The 18685-nt window shown below is 43.8% G+C and overlaps 2 protein-coding genes across 2 annotated transcripts in view; one reads left to right on the top strand and one right to left on the bottom strand.

Moving 5' to 3' along the window:
* Positions 1 to 15256, bottom strand: part of LOC145397276 (glutamate receptor-like) — a 109061-nt gene extending 93805 nt beyond the window's left edge. Inside the window, exons 1-3 of the mRNA XM_080270472.1 lie at positions 15218 to 15256; positions 9679 to 9824; positions 9284 to 9377 (exon numbers count right to left, since the gene is read on the bottom strand). Coding sequence (XP_080126598.1) covers positions 9284 to 9377; positions 9679 to 9824; positions 15218 to 15256 — 279 coding nt within the window. The remainder of the gene's footprint in view (positions 1 to 9283; positions 9378 to 9678; positions 9825 to 15217) is intronic.
* Positions 15257 to 15677: 421 nt separating this feature from the next.
* LOC145397274 (uncharacterized) lies at positions 15678 to 17009 on the top strand. Its single transcript, XM_080270471.1, has one exon. The coding sequence runs from the start codon at positions 15678 to 15680 to the stop codon at positions 17007 to 17009; it is 1332 nt and encodes a 443-aa protein (XP_080126597.1).
* The last annotated feature ends 1676 nt before the right edge of the window (positions 17010 to 18685 follow it).

Here is an 18685-nt window from a genome sequence, read left to right as displayed (position 1 = left end):
GCTAATATTTGAATTCCCCATGTAAAAACACATAACTCACAGTAGGATTTCCTTCAGATTCATGATGGCATCTGAATACGACCCGACCCAACAGGGTACATGCGCGGAAATAGGTGAGTTTGAGAGGACAAACGAGGGTGGATGGAAGGAGAATGGGAGGAGAATATAAGAGAGTGTGGATCAGTTGGTTGAAGTAGTGTGTGGATAAGATTAAAAGTGGAAATACAAACGTGGGCGATTTTGTGGCAATGCAGTAATGCAACATCATGCAAGCAGGGTGAAAGAAGAGTTCTGGATAAATGTGGAATGTGCATGGAAAAGTTTGAGAGGAATGAAGGAGTGTTTTTGATTGAATATATGAATGGAAAAGAAGGGAATGTGAAGGTGGACGGAGTACTTGATAAGTAAATTGTGCCTGCAGAAGTGGGTGAGAACTGCAGTGCTCTAGTGGACATTTGTGAGGGGAAGGTGTTGGTGATAGCCAACACCCACTTTAGGCAAAAAATGATCTCCAGATATATGTTTCGTGTGACGAGAAGGTTAGATGGTGAAATATATGAACGGAAGGTAATGGTTGATTATGTGTGTGTGGATGACAGAATGAAAAGGTGTGTAATGGATGCAAGAGCATACAGAGGTTGGGAGAGTGGACTTTCTGACCAAAACTTGGTGATGGTGAAAGTCATGGTTCAGTGGAATGGAGGAATAAAAGGATGGAAGGACAGGAGGAAGTAGTCCATGCAAGGAGAGTAGAAAGGTAGCAAGAGGATGGAAAGAAGGCAGAGAAAAGTGAGAAGTGGATGTGCAATTGGGTTAATATGCTTTGGAGCAGACGGTGGAGGTGAAGGGTGTATGCAAGATAGTGACAGAAGAAATCTCTTCACCAAGTGAGCGGGGGGGGGGGGGGCAGAAGATGAAAAGGGGTGCAAGGAACAGCATGGTGGAATGAGGAGGTGAGACAAGATGTGGTGCAAGAGAAGAAATTTTATACTGAGTGGATGGGAAACAAAGGCATGGAGGAATTGGAGAGATGGGCCCGCTGAGGGGTCACCTTGATGTGGTGGCGGGGCTTGAAGTGTGGTTGCCAGTGCCACCTACTTTAGAGGCCTTCCTACCTTTGTAAGGTTCGGCACTTTTCGGCCGCATGGACCAAGCACTCTCTACATCACTGGTGGAGGAGTCCTGTTGGTGATGTTAGTCCATACCAATTGGAGGAGCCCTCTTGGTGATGTTAGTCCCTGCTCATTTGCCATCTAGGGCAGGACTGTTGCCTCCCCACGTGTATGCCGTGTGTGGCATCTCGTAATGCTGGGAGACTTGAGTTCTGCGGGTTGAGTGATGCTGCATACTGTACCCTGCAGCTAGCAATACACCTCTGCTCCCTTATTCTGGCTAGACGGGTCACCTGGTTGGGCCCAACCAGGTCAGTTGGCTGGTCATGCGTTGGCTAGGGTCACATGAGCACTGGGGGGCCTGCTGGCTCCTATTATCCTGGAGTCACCCTTGTCTGGGTCCCCCAGTGGTTACCTGCACATATTCTTCCGCTACCTCTGGAGTCACCAGTGGTGTTTATCCCCGGCATATGACCTCCCCTTGTTGAGCTCCGTGGTGGGTGGAAGGGTGGGGGGAATGAAGTGTATCTGTTTATATATGGCTCTGTTAAATAAAAATCATGTTGATGACCATGCATCTGTTCCCGGCCATTCTTCGGACTCAGCTTCCCTTATTGCCACCCTGGAGCATTTCCAGGCCCCTGATGACTTTCCTTCCCTGCCCCAGCATACAAATGGGACTAGGAGGAGGTCCCATTGGGTTGGTTTGGCTCTGGGGTTCGGCCCAGACAATATGGTGCCACAGAAATATTCCAAATGTCTGGTAATGAAGCCTTCTGTAAATGGATCAGTACTGGATTTTGACATTTTCCTTCTCCACGGTGCCATTGTCTCAGCTTGCGGAAGGGAACCTAAGATCTGTTCCCGAGGGGATGGAAGCATCCTTATTGAGGTGTCCTACCCAGAATAGAGCTCCTGCTTACAGGCTCTGACTTTTGTTTCTGTTGCTGCAGTTGACTGTGCTCACCATGCTACTTTTAGCAGATGCAAAGGTGTTATTTTCTCCCGTGACCTCCTTCGATACCCAGAGGCACGGCAATTGGAGCAACTAAGCTTTTATGGTGTGATCTCTGTCAAGTGGCAGCAGAAAAAACTGATGGTGTCCTGACCCCAACTCCGACTCTGTTTCTGACTTTCGACAGGTTGAAATTTCCTACTTCTGTGAAGCTGCCTTGGTTGTCACTTCCTGTGAAGCCGTATGTGCCCACCCCAAGGCTGTGTTTCCACTGTCAGGGGTATGAACATGTTAACAGATTTTGCCACCATGCACAGGCAGGCTGTTCTGGTGTCTGCATCTCCTGTGGTGGACCAAGTCATACCAGTGACTGTCCAGGACCCCTTAAATGCTATCAATGTAGAGGTCTTCATGCTGTATCTTCATAATCCTGTCCTCAATACTGCCTGGAAAAGGAGATTTTGAGCATTTGCATGCGTGAGCAGGTTTTGTTTCCAGAAGCAAAGAGAATGGCCCATACTCTCTTCTTCCAGCCGGGATTTATTTATGTTTCTGTCCTATCTGAAGTACCTGTGTGTCGTTCTGTGTCCAAGAAGTTGTGTCGTCCCATAGCAGTGACCACTACCCCATCAGGTGATTTGCCGAATGTTGTCCCGGAAATTAGTAATGCATGTGAGAGTGGTATTAGCCAACCCTCTATTCCGACCGTCTCTGCCCCCACTTCGGTGCCTAACAGTTCGCACACTTCCCTGGTGGTGGCAGTTGTTCACGTTGATGTGACTCCTTCTTCCACCTTGTCCAGTATGCTCGAGGCTCCCTCTGGACCCGGCAAACGTCATTGACTCTTCAGAGTCCTGTGAGCCTGAAGACCAGCCATCTAAGGTCTCTGTTGTTGAACCTTGTGTCGACCACTCTCCTGTTCCCTCTGTTCTGGAGGCTGAGGGGTGTAGCCAGGTGGAAGCTGCAGCTGATGGTTCACCTATGGTCAGGTCCCCACCTGGAGAAGGTGTTGAAAAGACCGTTGGTGCTTCAGTTCTGAAATGTACAATGTTATCCTCACAGTGTCCTGTGGACGCTCCTTCAACACTTATGGGGCTTCTGATGTTGGCACTGGCTGTCCAACATCACCCACGGCGACCTGCAAGCCACTTTCCCAACCAAGTGTTATTCCACCTCAGAGGAAGAGTGTTGTAAAACTGTCCTCTTCCTTGTCCTCACATTTACCCATGGGTGTTTGACATAGGATGTAGATTCCTGGTGCTGGGCAGTCTTTTCCCAAGGGCCTTCCTAAGCATCAGTCCAAACCCGCTTGCTTGTCAGGAGGTGTACAGTTCCGCACTTAATTAATCATCATCCCTTCACTGTGGGTTCTATAATCTAGTGGAACTGGAAGCTATGAGGAACTGGTAATCTTGTTTCTCAGTTCACTCCTCTTTGCATGTACAGCCAGCAGACTATGGTAGTTGATGCTGTTCCTTCCGGTCCTTCTGGTTACCACACCTTTTATTTTGATCCTGTGCCAAGCCAAGGTCATCATGGAGGTGCTGCACTCTTCCTTCACCAGGATATCCCATATAGTCTTTTGAACATCTCCACTCCCTTGTAGGCTGTTGCTGTCCAGATGTTTTTATGTCAGGAGGATACAGTTTGCAGCCTTTATTATCCTCCTAGTGCTACTGTTGAACGAGCGGATCTGGAACGCCTTATTTATGGCCTTCCTTCTCCCTTTCTCTTACTAGGAGATATGAGTGGTCACCATTCACTATGGGGTAACAGTGAGGTCAACCCTCGGGGTGTTATGGTGGCCTCTTTAGTGGAAGATGAGGAGTTGGGCATTTGAAACTTCAATAAGATGACTTATTTCCATCATCAGGCAAGAACTTTTACTGCCATTGATTTGTCCTTATGTTTATCTGATGTTGTTTTAGATTTTAACCTGGGATGTGTTGCCAGACCTGTATGGCAGTGACCATATTCTGTTACTTGTAATTGCTAGTTCAGGTGGACCTCAGCTTCGTCTTCCTAGCTGGCTTCTAGTTAAGGTTGACTGGCCACGTTTCATGAGAATAAGTTCCATTTCCCTTTCTGTCAAAGAGATTGGCTGTCTTACTGAGGCGGCGTCATATTTCACTGACGTGTTGCACTCAGCAGCCTTATTATCTATTCCAGGAATGAGGGGTCCAATTCCTAATGTCTGGTTCCTTGATGGAACTCTGACTGCAGTTCCGCGGTGAAAGTCAAATGAGTCACCTTCTCTCATCTTCACTGTCACCATGGGGATCTTCAGTATTTGGTGGCGTATCAGAGGGCACAAGCTCATATGAGGTGGGTTTTAAAGGAGGTCAGGCGTTCATCCTGGAAGGGTTATGTTTCCTTCATGAGTTCGAGGACTTCCCACACTCAGGTGTGGAACCGGGTAAGGAAAATTTCAGGAAAATTTACTGCTCCCTCCCCACCTGTTTTATCTGCAGCAGGTGGAACTTTTGCTGATCCTTTTACTTTTGCAGAATTGTTTGAAGATCATTTTGCCAGTGCATCACAAAAGGATGTAGATATGCCATCGGCTTGCCACCGTTAGTACCTAGAGCCTCATGGTCTCAATTATGCCTCTTCTAGGGGAGAATCTTGTAATGTTCCCTTTTCTATTTCTGAACTACAGGTGGCTCTGTTGTACGAGCAGTGCCACCATTCCTTTCCTGGTTGTGCTGATATTGTGTCTTTTTACGCCACCTGTCTGATGTGTTTGTTTCATTTTTGTTTTCCTTATTTGATAAGATCTGGTGTTCTTGTGAGTTTCCGGCTTGTTGGGGTGTTGCTGTAGTTATCATCATCCCGAAACCAGGTAAGGACCACCTACAGGCGATGAATTATTGGCCTGTTTCTCTGGCTTTTTGTATAAATAAAGTTTTGGAAAAGATGGTCAGTGTTAGACTTGTGTGGTTTTTAGAGAGAGTATGATTTTCAAAAAATGCGATCTACCTCTGAGGCACTACTCTCCTTGGAATCTTCTGTCTGTGAGGCTTTCTCCACTAACCAACACCAGGTCACGGTCTTCAGTCTGGAGAAGGCATATGACACTGCCTGGCATCATGTCATTTTACTTTCTCATGATGAGTTTGGTCTTTGTGGGCGCTTGCCTATTTCTATTCAGCCGTTTTTTTCTAACCGTTTTTTAAGGGTCCAAGTGGGAGGAGTGTTTTCTAATGCCCATGCACTAGAAGATGGAGTACCACCGGGGAGTATCCTTAGTGTTACTCTCTTTGCTGTGGCCATCAAGAGCATAATAAGTGTACTTCCTGATAGTGTACGAGGCTCACTATATGTCGATGACTTCTCAGTTTCCTTCACCGCATCTAGAATGTTTCTGATAGAGAGGAAGATGTATCTTGCTCTTAAAAGAAATTCTGACTTGGCAGAGTCTCATGGCTTCCATTTTTTTTTTTTAACAGAGGCAATGGCTATGCACTTTTGTCATCTCCGGAGGGTTCATTCAGACTCTGACTTGTATCTATATGGTTGGAGAATATCCTGTGTGGAAGAGACGCGGTTTCTCAATCTTCTGTTTGATAGACGACAAACCTGGGTTCCACATATTCGGTCTGTTATGACAGTTTGTCTTACAGCTTTGAGTCTTTTGAGGGTTTTGACTCATACCTCTTGGGGTGCTGACCGTCAGACCCTCCTCGTCTTGCATTGGTCTCTTCTTCTTCCTAAACTTGAGTATGGGTGTGAGGTCTACTCCTCTGCCACAGATGCCCGTCTCCAGTTGTTAAATTCTGTGCATCATACTGGTGTACATCTGGCAACGAGGGCATTCAGGTCATCCCCGATTTCAATTTTCTTGGTGAATGCTGGTATACTCCCCTTGGATTTGTGACACCAGTCACTGATGATGAGGTGTTGGGGTTGTCTTCACCACATTCTGGACTTTGTGTGCCATCATCTCTCAGGATTCCCAGTCTTCTGTTTATGACACCTGTCCTAGTTTCCCAAAGCCCTTTGGTTACAGGGTCCGGTCTGTTATGTTAGCCTTCTCTGTTCCGAGACTGGCAGTTTGTTCACATCAGATCCCAAGGGTGGGTTTTTGGCTATTCCCTCGTATGACATTTTGTTGGTCCGTGGTTGGTAAAAAGGACTCTCTCTCTCTCTCTCTCTCTCTCTCTCTCTCTCTCTCTCTCTCTCTCTCTCTCTCTCTCTCTTTTGAACATGCCTCCACTCTCCGGCTATACTGACAGGTCTATGCCTGATACTGGAGTAGGCTTTGTGTTGTCTTCCCTTCCTTTGGTAGGGCTGGTAGCCTTCTGGAACTGACTGCGATTTTATATGCTCTTAGAATCATTTTTACTCTCCCCCAATCTTTTTTGTGATTTTTAGTAACTCCTGTAATGCTGTCTCTGCACTGGAGTCTTTTAATGCATCCCATCCATTGGGTTTATCAAATTTAGAGTGGCTTTTTCTTCTTGGCCATCGTGGCCGTCATGTGGACTTCTGCTGGGTTCCTGCACATGTTGGTGTGGTGGGCAATGAGAGGGCAGATACATAAGCTAAAGCTGCATCTTCTCAACAGCCCCCAGCTGACTACTCGCTTCCTGCTTCTGATGTCCTGTGGTACATGATTTGTACGTGTTGATAGAGACATTGGGACGGTGTTGCTTATAATAAGCTAAAAGAAATCTTTCAGAGATTGGTTGTGCCAAGGGTTCTCCCCTCCATGCCTCGGCGATTGGAGATGGCTCATGCCAGGCTTCGCATTGGGCACTCTTGGCTTACTCTTGGGTTCCTGATGAATGGTGGAACTCAATCGTACTGTGATGATTGCCTTGTTCCCCTTACCGTCCGTCACTTGCTGGTCGAATGTCCAAGTCTGGGACACCTACGTCAGAGATTCCTCTGCAGGCATAAACGGTCAGATGGTGCGTACTGTCATTCATTGATCTTGGTGGAGCCGCCGGCAATTTTACTGATGTTTTTCATTTTTTTTCAGGAGGCGGGTCTCCTTCCACTTTTATATGTAACTGATATTTTATACGTTTGTTATTATTAGTGTTTATTCCTACTAACGGGTATTAGCTTTATTTTGAAAATGCCCTTTTTGTTTGTGGTGTCTTTTACCTTGTTGTCCGGTGGCATATGACTCTGGTAGTTATATTCAGTCAATCAATCAATCAATCATTCAATGGAAAGACGGAAAAGGGAGTTATGTAGAGAGAGAAGAGAGAGGTGAAGAGATTGGTAAGAGACAATAAGAAGTGAGTGGATGAGGAATTTGGAAGGAATTTGAGTTTACAGTGGAGGTAATGTAAGAAAATGTTGCAGTAGTAGGTACCTAGGGTTAGACGGGGTGATAAAAAAGTTAGTGGGAAAGTGAAAAAAAAAAAAAAAAGGGGTAGATTGATAATGGAGATGGAAGAAAAGGTGAACAGATGGAGAGACCAATTTAAGGAACTGTTACACATAGAAAATGAAAGTAATGTGAGTATATGTGGCTGGGTAATGGCTGGGAGAAGGAGGGGGAAGAGATGGAGGGAAGATATTAAGTTGGTGGAAGTAGGGGAAGCAATGAAGAAAGTCAACATAGGGAAAGCCTGTGGAATTGATGGAGAGTGTGGCGAAATGACAAAGTTTGGGGGAGAAATAGCAGTAGAATGGATATGGAAGATTTGCAGATTGGCCTAGGAGGACGGTAGACTCCTGGAGAATTGGAAGTCAGGTATAATTATTCCCCTGTACAAGGTAAACGGGGTGTGGTAATCATAGGGGCATCTGTCTTCTTAGCATAAAAGGAAACGTGTATGGAAGGATACTTACTGACAAACTTAGGGAAATAACAGAGGATTTAGTTGGAGAACAGGGAGGTTTTAGGAAGAGAAGGGATTGTGTAGATAAAATATTCGTCCTTATTTCTTTAGTGGATAAGTTTCTAGAGAAGGGAAAAAAAGTTGTATGCAGCCTGAGCAAACTTGGAGAAAGCACAGGACAGAGTAGATAGACAAGGAATATGGAAAATATTCAGAATAGCATATTTGGAGTAAATAGGAAGTGGTGGACTCTGTGTGTGTATGAGGATGCTAGTGCTGCGGTGGGTGTGGACAGTGAACTGAGTGAATTTTTCTATATGAATGTTTGATTGACACAGGAATATGTCATGTTCCCATGATTGTTTAATCCTTAAATGAATGGAGCTATAAAAGAGATACAAGGTAGAGCAGTGGTTGTTGGAGCTGCCTAAATGAGAGAGGGCAGCAATTGGAAACTTCCTGTGTTGTTGTTTGCAAATGATACTGTATTGTTAAGTGAAAACGAAGGCGAACTGCAAGGCTTGGTGAATGAGTTTGGGAGAGTATTTAAGAAACGGAATCAAAAGATGAATATAAGGAAGAGTATAGTTATGGTCTTTGAGAGAAATGAAGTTGCTGAATGTACCGTGAGGTTGTATGATGAAGAAATGGAAAATCTGAGTGCATTTAAGTACTTGGGCAGTGTGATGAGTAAGGATGCAAGTTAGGAGGATTAAGTGCTTGAAAGGGTACAACAAGGAAGAAATGTTGCTGGTTCTATGGAAGCAGTGGTAAGAAATAGTGAAGTGAACAAGGAAGTAAAAAAGCCGCTGCAGGATAGTATTGTGATACCAACTCTAACGTATAGAAGTGAATCTTGGACCTTGTTGGGAGGACTCGAGTCAAGAGTGACAGCAGTGGAAATTAGTTATTTCAGAGGAGTATGTGAAGTTACATGGAGAGGCAGACTGAAATGAGGAAGTGAAGAAGCACTGTAGTGTAGATGTGATAGAAAACATTATAAGAAATACACAGGGGTGGTTTGGCCATTTGGGAGGGATGAAGAGCGAGAGACTAGAAAGGTGAGTTTTGCAAGTGAGGTGGAGGAGAGGAGGGAGGGGGAGGTCGAGGATGAGATGCAAGGATGGAGTGGAGAGGTATATAAGGGAGGGGGATGTGAGTTGGGGGGAGGGCAGTGAAGTGGCGGGGGACAAGGCAACATGGAGGCGATTTGTTTGTGCCCACCTCTTACGAGATTAAGGCGTCTGGCAATAGATGGATAGATGTACCATATATATATATATATATATATATATATATATATATATATATATAGGAAGAGAGAGAGAGAGAGAGAGAGAGATAAGATATACATAGATAGATTAGATATAGATATAGATATTACATTGATTTTTTTCTCAGGAACACTTATACGTCACCTGCACAATGCCCACAATGTGCTGAGTTTTCCTCCCTTTCTTTGATTGAGTAAAATCTTCAAATTCTTCAAGGCTGAACCCAACAACGACATACCTGCAGGAGCACAGGATTATCATAACTCGAGGGGTCACTGGGTGACTGATTTTAACTCCTTCAGAGTAATGATGCCTTTTTAGTTTTATTCTCGCTAAGTTCATACAAAATTACGAAGCCTGAAAAAAAGGCTTTTTTGAAAATGGGTAGGTTTGCTCTTTTCTTCACAAGCTGAGTAATATCGTGTGTCTATTGGCACACATTAAATTAAAAAAAACGGAAGATGTAGATTTTAGTAAACCATTTGATATTACAGTAGAACAGTGGGCACTGGGAAATGTATATCGAGTTTTGCACTCACTTGCCGTAGTAGTCCCAGGCTCTGAGGTGGCGGTCACCGAAGGCCAGCAGAGGTTGAGGGTTGTGGAGAAGAAAGAGATAGGCTCGACAAAGCTCACCACTCCACCGGGCATTCAATAGGTCGTCTGCTTCTCTCACCAACACCAACTTGGAAATAAAGTAACACACACTAACTATTAAATGAGTGTATAAGAAACCAGCATACTGAAATTAATGTGGCTAGGGAACTAACAGGGAATCCAGTTGATTGGGTCAAGTATGCACGGAGCACACAACAGGTGTTTGGAAACTTTTTTTTTTCTTTTATCGAGATGCTCAGCGAACTCACTATCGGTCTGTTGTATGAAGAAAATAAAACATATGCAGGTTAAACATGTGAGACATAGCTGGGATTTTGGAGGCGAATTATACGTGAATGAGTGACTATTCCACTTTACTGGGCAAGCTGTTGAAAGTCATCCCGCACTCGTGCACTGTTTTGTGTTGTTTCTGGATCCTAGGTACATCACCCCATCTTTGGGAGGGAATGAGAGTCTTCTTAGTGATGAATCATGATAGCGTTCATTCGTGATAAGGACGGTAGTTAAATCAGAGAAGACAACTGATGCTTGAACACACACACACACACACACACACACACACACACACACACACACACACACACACACACACACACACACACACACACACACACACACACACACACACACACACACACAAAGGAAAATTGCTAACACAAATTCTTGCAGAGAGTTAAAAGAATAATTAAATAAACATCTTGAACGGAGTAATAAATGGCAAATGGAATTTAACATGGACAAGTACCGTGTAATGAAATTTGGTAAAAGTGAAAAAAGACCAGATTGGGATTATAAGTTAGGAAGAGTGACCTAGGAGTGAATATCAATAACAGACTATCTCCTGCTGACCACATCAGTGACAAGGTACGCATCATGTATACACTGCTTGCTAATATGAGAATAGCATTCACATATATGAATGAAGACATGCTGAGAAAGATAACATCATTCATCAGACCACCCTGGAGTATGCATCAGTAGTTTGGAATCCTCATCTCAAAAAACACATAAATAAGGTTTAAAAAGTACAAAAGGCAGCTACAAGATGGGTATCAAGCTTAAGAGATCTAAGCTTCGAAGACTAGAAAAACTGTATCTACCAACACTAAAGGAGAGAACAAAGAGGAAACATGACTATGCTATATAAATCCAACTCAAGGAAAGAGAATATAAACATAGATGGAAATGTAACCTATGGGGAAGTATCAGCAAGAGGACACTGCAAAAAATTACATAAAAAGAGAGGCGATAAAGACGTAAGGAAATTCAGTTTACCAAATATGGTAACTGATCAGTGTAATGCACTACCGAATGAAATAGTGTGTGCCAAAACTATTCATAAATTAAAGGATATGTGATGATAAAACTGGTTTAATACGCGGGACAGTTCGAGTTTGACTCATTCTTGTAAAGATGCAATTAGGTAAGAACACACACATGCTTCATTGCCACCACCCCATCTTTGGTCTCCCGGTCCCTCGTTTTCTTCCCCTGTGGCGGGGGCGACACAATCTGGCCTCACTATGGAGTGGTACTACTACTCTGCGGCCAGGTCGTGTTAGGAAAAATACTGCCACCGTATTCACTGTGTGTCGTAAAAGGCGACTAAAAGGGGCGGGGTGAGGGGACTAGCGACCCCCTCCTCTGTTTTTTAGTTCCTAAAAATGGCAGGCCAGAGAAAGGGATGGGTGATTGAGTTATTCCCGTACCCTGAAGATTGGGTCTATGAATGTGCGTGGATGTAGTACGATTGAGGCTAAAAGGGAGGAAATTGGGAGAATGTTTGTGAGAAGAAAGTTGGATGTGTTAGCTTTGAGTGAAACGAAGATGAAAGGGAAGGGTGCGTCTATGTTTGGAAGTGTGACTGGAAGATTGTCTGGTGCTGATAGAGGAAGGGCAAGAGAAGGTGTGGCCTTGTTAGTGAGTCCGGAAGTACAGCAGTGTGTGATTGAATGGAAGAAGGTGTCATCGAGATTGATGTGGGTGAAAGCGAAATTTGAACGTGTGTTGTGGGTGTTTGTGAGTGCATATGGGCCTGGTAGTGAAAGGGATAAAGAAGAGAAGGAGCCTTTCTGGAATGATGTTGATGAGTGTCTGCAGAGTTTCGGAGTGAATGCGAATGTGGTAATGATGGGAGATCTGAATGCTAGAGTGGGAAATGTAGCAGTTGAAGGCGTAGTTGGTATGCATGGTGTGCCTGGAAGAAATGAAAATGGGGAACGAATGATAGGGATGTGTGTTGAGTGAGAGATGATGATTGGATATACGCTGTTTGAGAAGAAAGATATTTATAAGTATACATGGGTGAGACAGGAGGGTGGAAGGGTTGTTGATAGAGCTTTGATGGACTATGTGGTTGTGTCTAGGAATGTAATAGGAAGATTGTTAGATGTGAGAGTTCTGAGAGGGGAGGGTGGAGGTATGTCTGACCACTATCTGGTGGAAGGAAAGTTAAGAGTAGGTATGGGATGGGTGAGAGCTAGGAGGGTTAGGTGTGGCAGGGAGGTTATGAAAGTGAGTGAGTTGGATAAAAGAGAGAAAATGATAGAGTATCAGCAGAAATTGAAAGATGAGTGGAATGCAGTGAAAGATCAGGAAAATGGCAGTGTGGAGGAGGAATGGCAGTTGTTTAAGAGTGCTGTGGTGGGGCATGCAGAAGAGGTGTGTGGTGTGAGACGTGTGGGTGGTGGTGTAAGAAAAGGAAATGAATGGTGGTGCGAGGAAGTAAGTATGGCTGTAGCAGAGAAGAGACGTGCATATGAAGTGTGGCTGCAGAGGAAGGATGAGGTGTCATATGAGAGGGATAAGGAATGGAGGAATAGGGCGAGAAGAGCTGTGCGTGATGCTAAAGTGGCAGCAGATGAGAGGTGGGGTAGGTGGCTGACTGAGAATTATCAACAGAATAAGAAAATGTTTTGGAAGGAGGTGAAAAGGGTGCGAAAGGGAGAGTCAGGGAAGGAGAAGCGAATAAAAGCAGAGGATGGAAGGATGTTAATTGAGATGGATGCAGTAAGGAAGAGATGGGCAGAGTATTTTGAAAGATTGTTAAATGCAGAGGAGGAAAGGGTGGCTGAGATTGTGGTAGATGGAAGGGTGCAAGGAATAAATGTGTTGGGAGAGTTGAATGATTCTTTGATCACGAAGGAGGAAGTGGAGAAGGCAGTAAAGGAGATGAAAACAGGGAAAGCTGCAGGTATGGATGGGTGTGCTGTTGAATGCCTGAAGGGTGGTGGAGTAATTATTGTTGACTGGTTAGTAAGATTGTTGAATGTGTGCTTTCTGAAAGGTATGGTGCCAGTTGACTGGGCAAGTGCTTGTGTGGTCCCGTTGTATAAAGGCAAGGGTGATAAGTATGAATGTACTAGCTATAGGGGTATAAGTCTCTTGAGTGTTGCAGGTAAGGTGTATGGTAGAGTGTTAATTATGAGAATTAGAGAGGGTACAGAGGGAGTAATTGGTGATGAGCAGTGTGGCTTTAGGAGAGGGAGGGGATGCTTGGGTCAGGTGTTTGCTGTGAGACAAGTGTTTGAAAAGCATTTAGCGAAAGGCAAGGATGTGTTATGGGCATTCATGGATTTAGAGAAAGTGTATGACAGAATTGATAGGGAGGCTTTGTGGACTGTTTTGAAATTGTATGGACTTGATCGTAGGTTACTAAAAGGGGTGAAAAGTTTTTATCTAAATAGTAGAGCGTGTGTAAGAGTGGGAAATGCTGTGAGTGGTTTCCCGTGAGAGTGGGGCTGCGACAGGGATGTGTGATGTCGCCTTGCTTGTTTAATTTTTATATGGATGGTGTTGTAAGTGAGGTGAATGCAAGTGTTTTAGGTGGAGGTCTGAGTCTGGTGAATGTCAATGGTGGAGAGTGGAATCGTAAGCAGCTGCTGATTGCAGATGATACTGCACTGGTGGCTGATTCAGAGGAGAGATTGAGACAGTTGGTACAGGAGTTTGGAAGGATGTCTGAAAGGAGGAAATTGAAAGTAAATGAGAATAAGAGTAAAGTGATGAAGTGTACGAGGTTGGTAGATTGTAGGGGGATGAATATAGTTTTGAATGGTGAGTTGTTTGAGGAGGTGGAGTGTTTTAAATATTTAGGGTCGCATGTTGCTATGGATGGAAGAATAGATGCAGAAGTGAAGTTTAGAATAAATGAAGTAGGAAAGGCGCTGGGAGGAATGAAAAAAGTGTTTAGATGTCGTTCGCTTAAAATGAATGTAAAGAGAAAGCTGTATGAGGGTGTTGTGGTACCGACTGCGTTATATGGAGCTGAAACATGGAGTATGGGTGTAGCAGAGAGGAAAAGTTTGAATGTAATGGAGATGAGGTGTCTGAGGAGTACAGTATGTGTGGAGTGACACTTATGGATCAAGTGCGAAATGATGAAGTGCGAAGGAGAACTGGAGTTGTTCGGGAGATGGCTGGTAGAGTTGAGCAAAGGTTGTTGCGATGGTTTGGGCATATGGAGAGAATGGATAAGGAGCAATTGGTGAAAAAGATAACTAGATCTGATGTGAGAGGTGTAAGGCTGAGAGGGAGACCACAAATTGGATGGATGGACAGTGTGAAGAGAGCGCTGGATGCGAGAGGGATGTCTGTTGAGCAAGGAAGAGTGGCTGTGAGTGACAGAAATAAATGGAGAGAAATTGTGAATGAATAAATGATGATGCAACCCTGAGGGGATATTCTCCCGCATTTGGTCTGATTAGGTAGTCAGGTCAGGTGCGAGTAAGGGGATGGGTCTATTATGATGTGGCAGGGGTAAACCAGCTCTGCTGTCGGGCCCTGCTGCGGATGTCACTGATTGCACTGCGCAGTTGACCCATGTGTGGTGTGGTGCGGTGAGGATCTGTCCCTTCTCCCCTTTGGGGCTAAGATGCGAATGAATGTTTTTGAATGGATGAGTAAATGGGGAGTGTGTTGTCCTGTCTCGGCTACCTCCCTTTCCATGGGGGAAGCAGCCTAGGTATATAGATAGATAGATAGTAAGTTACACACACTCTCATAGTCAGTTTCTCATTCTCCATTTTCTCCATATAACCAAACCATCTGATAGTGTTTCTCACACTTCCCAGCACATCCACATGAATACAGAAACTCTTCTGAAATGCCTCATTTGTCTCTTTGTCATTATTATATATTATATAGAACCTTATGTTCACTCCGCAACTGCACTGTCTTACCACCACTTTTTTTCGAAAGGAAAACCCTTTATGATATATTGTTTAGGAGAACAACACAAATTCGAATATTAACGTTTTAACGTAATTACATTATCAAAAACCTTCTACACACCAAAGTCGAAAGCATTATAGTGCGTTTACTTTGTACTGACGACTGGGATTTGTCTTTTATTTTAATAACATGCAACATTCAATATTACACACACACACACACACACACACACACACACACACACACACACACACTGTTTTATAGGAGACGAGGACTCATGTGCCTAACTCTTCTGTTCATAAAAGTCAGCAGAGACAATATAAACATGTCTGCTCTGCAGAGTGCTGCTAACTGTAAAAGTAGCCGCAGCGAGAAATGAACGCTGTGGTGGGGCAGGCGGGATGACCGGGGATTCCCCCACTGTAGCCATATCCACATGTCACCGACCATCGGCCACCACTGCAGCCCCGCTCCATGATCCTTACCCTGTGTCTCTGGCTTTCTCTTTCTCTCTCGGTTTCTATATAAACTGGTGTATTTCCGAAACTAATTATGAAATTATTATGACTTTTGTTCCACACCACCACTGAGGTAAAAATCAAGGAGAGTTTTCTGTATAAAGGTTTCCCCCCCCCCCTCCTAAATGTGGCGTATGAGCGGGGGAGTGCGGCCTTGCCGATACCTCCGCCTGACCTATAATTATACACTCGCCAGAACTGACCTGCCCTCAGACAAGTACAGTCTCCCTATGGATCGTTCTCCTGTTTCAAGCTCGCCATATGGCCACCTTCACAGCCAAGCTAAGGCTGTTATCTACAACGTAAGCAGGTTCTTCTTAGAAGAAAAGGAAAATGGAGCACATTTAATGCCACTCTCAAAAGCAGTTGCACGCACAGCTATGGCCACCAAGACAAGCGAATCAACAGTCAGAAGAATTTGTTCTTCATCTCAAGCTGCACCACAGAAACCCACGTTCACCTCACCAAAGAAGAAGATTCGTGCTGAACCTGTTACAGGTTTTGATGACTTTGACAAGTGTGTATTGAGAAGAACTGTCTTGGGGTTTTATGAGAGGAAAGAAATTCCAACTGTGTACAAAATAAAAGAAGAGCTCAGTGAAAAAATCGGCTACTGTGGTAGCGAAACTTCCCTTCGCAAGGTCCTGCTCAAAACAGGATTCAGATTTGCAAAGGTTGATGGCCGAAGATTCCTTATGGAAAGAACTGATGTCACTGCAGCTCGGTCAAGATTTTTAAGAGAAATGCGGCAGCTTAAACAGTCCGGCCACACCTTTGTTTACCTTGATGAAACTTGGGTGAACCAAAACTACACAGTTGGAAAGTGCTCGACTGATACTTCATCTCAAGGAGCAACAGGAGTTAAGCCGCCCACAGGAAAAGGAGCACGACTGATTATTCTCCATGCTGGAACAGCAGACGGTTTCATCAATAATGGTGAGTTGGTGTTTCAAGCAAAAAATGATGGTGATTACCACCATCAGATGAATGCTACGGTTTTTGAAGAATGGTTCCGTATGCAGCTGCTACCCTACATTCCACCAAACTCAGTCATTGTGATGGATAATGCATCGTACCATAGCAGACAAGTGGAGAAATTGCCTACATCTTCATGGAGAAAAGCCGACATCAAGAACTGGCTGATGCAAAAGGGAGTTGCAGTCAGTGATGCTTTGTCAAAAGCTGAGTTATATGAGCTGACAAAGACTTACCGTACGGACACGAAAAGATATGTGACAGATACAATTGCTATAGAAGCAGGCCAACGCGTCGTGAGATTACTACCGTACCACTGCCAATATAATCCCATAGAGCTGATCTGGGCTCAAGTGAAGTGCTACATAGCGAAAAGGAACAGCTTTAAAATGGTTGACCTCAAACCTCTGGTTACAGAAGCCATAAGTGCCGTCACTCCAGAAAACTGGAAACAAGCAGTCAGACATGCCGAAGAACTTCAGGAACACGACACGAAGCAAGACAGAGCAATTGAAATGTATGTGGATTCATTCATCATACACATTTCAGAAAGCTCCGATGAATTCTCCGATGAATTTTCGGACTAAATATCAGAGAGAGGATTATGCCTCATGGGGAAACCTCTATAAAAAAAAAAAAACGCGCCTAGACTTTTACCTCAATGGTGGTGTGGAAAAAAAGCCAAAATAATTTCGGAAATACACTACTTTTCAGAGAGAGAGAGAAAAAAAAATACGGAAGTGTGTGTGTGTGTGTGTGTGTGTGTGTGTGTGTGTGTGTGTGTGTGTGTGTTGCTACCTCTATCTATCTATCTATCTATCTATCTATCTACCTACCTACCTACTTCCCTACCTACCAACTTACCTACCTACCTTCCTACCTACCTACCTACCTACTTTTCAGAGAGAGAGAAAAAAAATTCGGAAGTACACTATTTTTCAGAGAGAGAGAGAGAGAGTGCGAGTAAGGGGCGAGGATGGAGAGTGGGCTGGTGACATGTGGAGACGTGGCAAGACTGGGGGAATCCCGGTCAAGCCCCTGACCACACCCTGGCGTTCATTTCTCGCTGCGGCCACTATAGTAGTTTCCTTTTGGTTGCGGGAGACGATATTACTCGACATTTTGGGTTCTAAAAAATGTTAATCCTACCTTTGCTTGTTTATGAGTGACAAGCAGTACTATAGATTACTACCGCTACTGAAACATAACCTAAACACAGCAAAAGGAAGCCAGCCCTACCTAAGTACTTTTAAAAATGTGTTGATAGCAGCTATAATCTTCGAGCTTACCTGTCTTGGGTGAGGTAAATAATCAAGCATTTTCATAAGTGAAGACGTCAGGTACAGAGAATCCACAGCAAACACCAGTGAGCACTGAGCGATGTCACCGCGAATCACCCATTCCAGTAATGCACCCAGCCACACCCACTGCTTCTCCGCCACGTCCATCAAACCATCCATTTTCGCCACCGCCGATACTTTGCCCCTTGTGTCAAGAAAAAGGTAATCATTATATTACCTTCATCAAAACAACTTTTCCAGTCTCCATTTGTTGGTGTTACTAGATTTGTGGTTCACTATATCTTTGGGAAGAAGAATTACAGGAAAGATACTCTAATGTAATCCTTCGATTATCCGACATAATACAGTCAAAGGCATAACCGGATACGGGCACGTCCAGATACGGAGGAATATCATCTACTGTACCCATACCCTATAACCACCCTACTACCTACATCCAACCTATACGTACCGTACCCCTCCTAATTTTGGCAGTGTTCTGCGGTCTGTCGGTTGTTTTTAAACAAAACCTATTGCAGTTTGTAATATAATCCTAAACACTAAGAAAACAATGTATAAACAAATATATATATATATATATATACAAGTACATATATATATATATATATATATATATATATATATATATATATATATCTATCTATCTATCTATCTATCTATCTATATAACTATCTATCTATATCTATCTATCTATCTATCTATCTATATAACTATCTATATCTATCTATCTATCTATCTATCTATCTATCTAAATATATAACTATCTATATCTATATAAATATATATATATAAATATATATATATTTTATTTTTTGTTATGTCCCCGTCCAAGACTGCCACAGGTTACAACAGCAGTAGATAAGTATTGGAAGGACGTTGCCCAATGAGTTGTTCTTCCTAGAGGCAGCCTTTCAATGTACAACACAGACGTTGTAAACAGACACTGGATTTTTACTGTCTTG

The sequence above is a fragment of the Coenobita brevimanus genome, chromosome 40 (assembly GCF_032717465.1).
Source record: "Coenobita brevimanus isolate Jiangsu-jjx chromosome 40, ASM3271746v2, whole genome shotgun sequence".
Lineage (NCBI taxonomy): Eukaryota > Metazoa > Arthropoda > Malacostraca > Decapoda > Coenobitidae > Coenobita > Coenobita brevimanus.
This window is presented reverse-complemented; position numbering and strand designations above follow the sequence as displayed.

What these genes read in the sequence shown, in the direction of transcription:
- LOC145397274 (XM_080270471.1), top strand. Translation starts at nt 15,678, where the DNA reads ATGGATCGTTCTCCTGTTTCAAGCTCGCCATATGGCCACCTTCACAGC.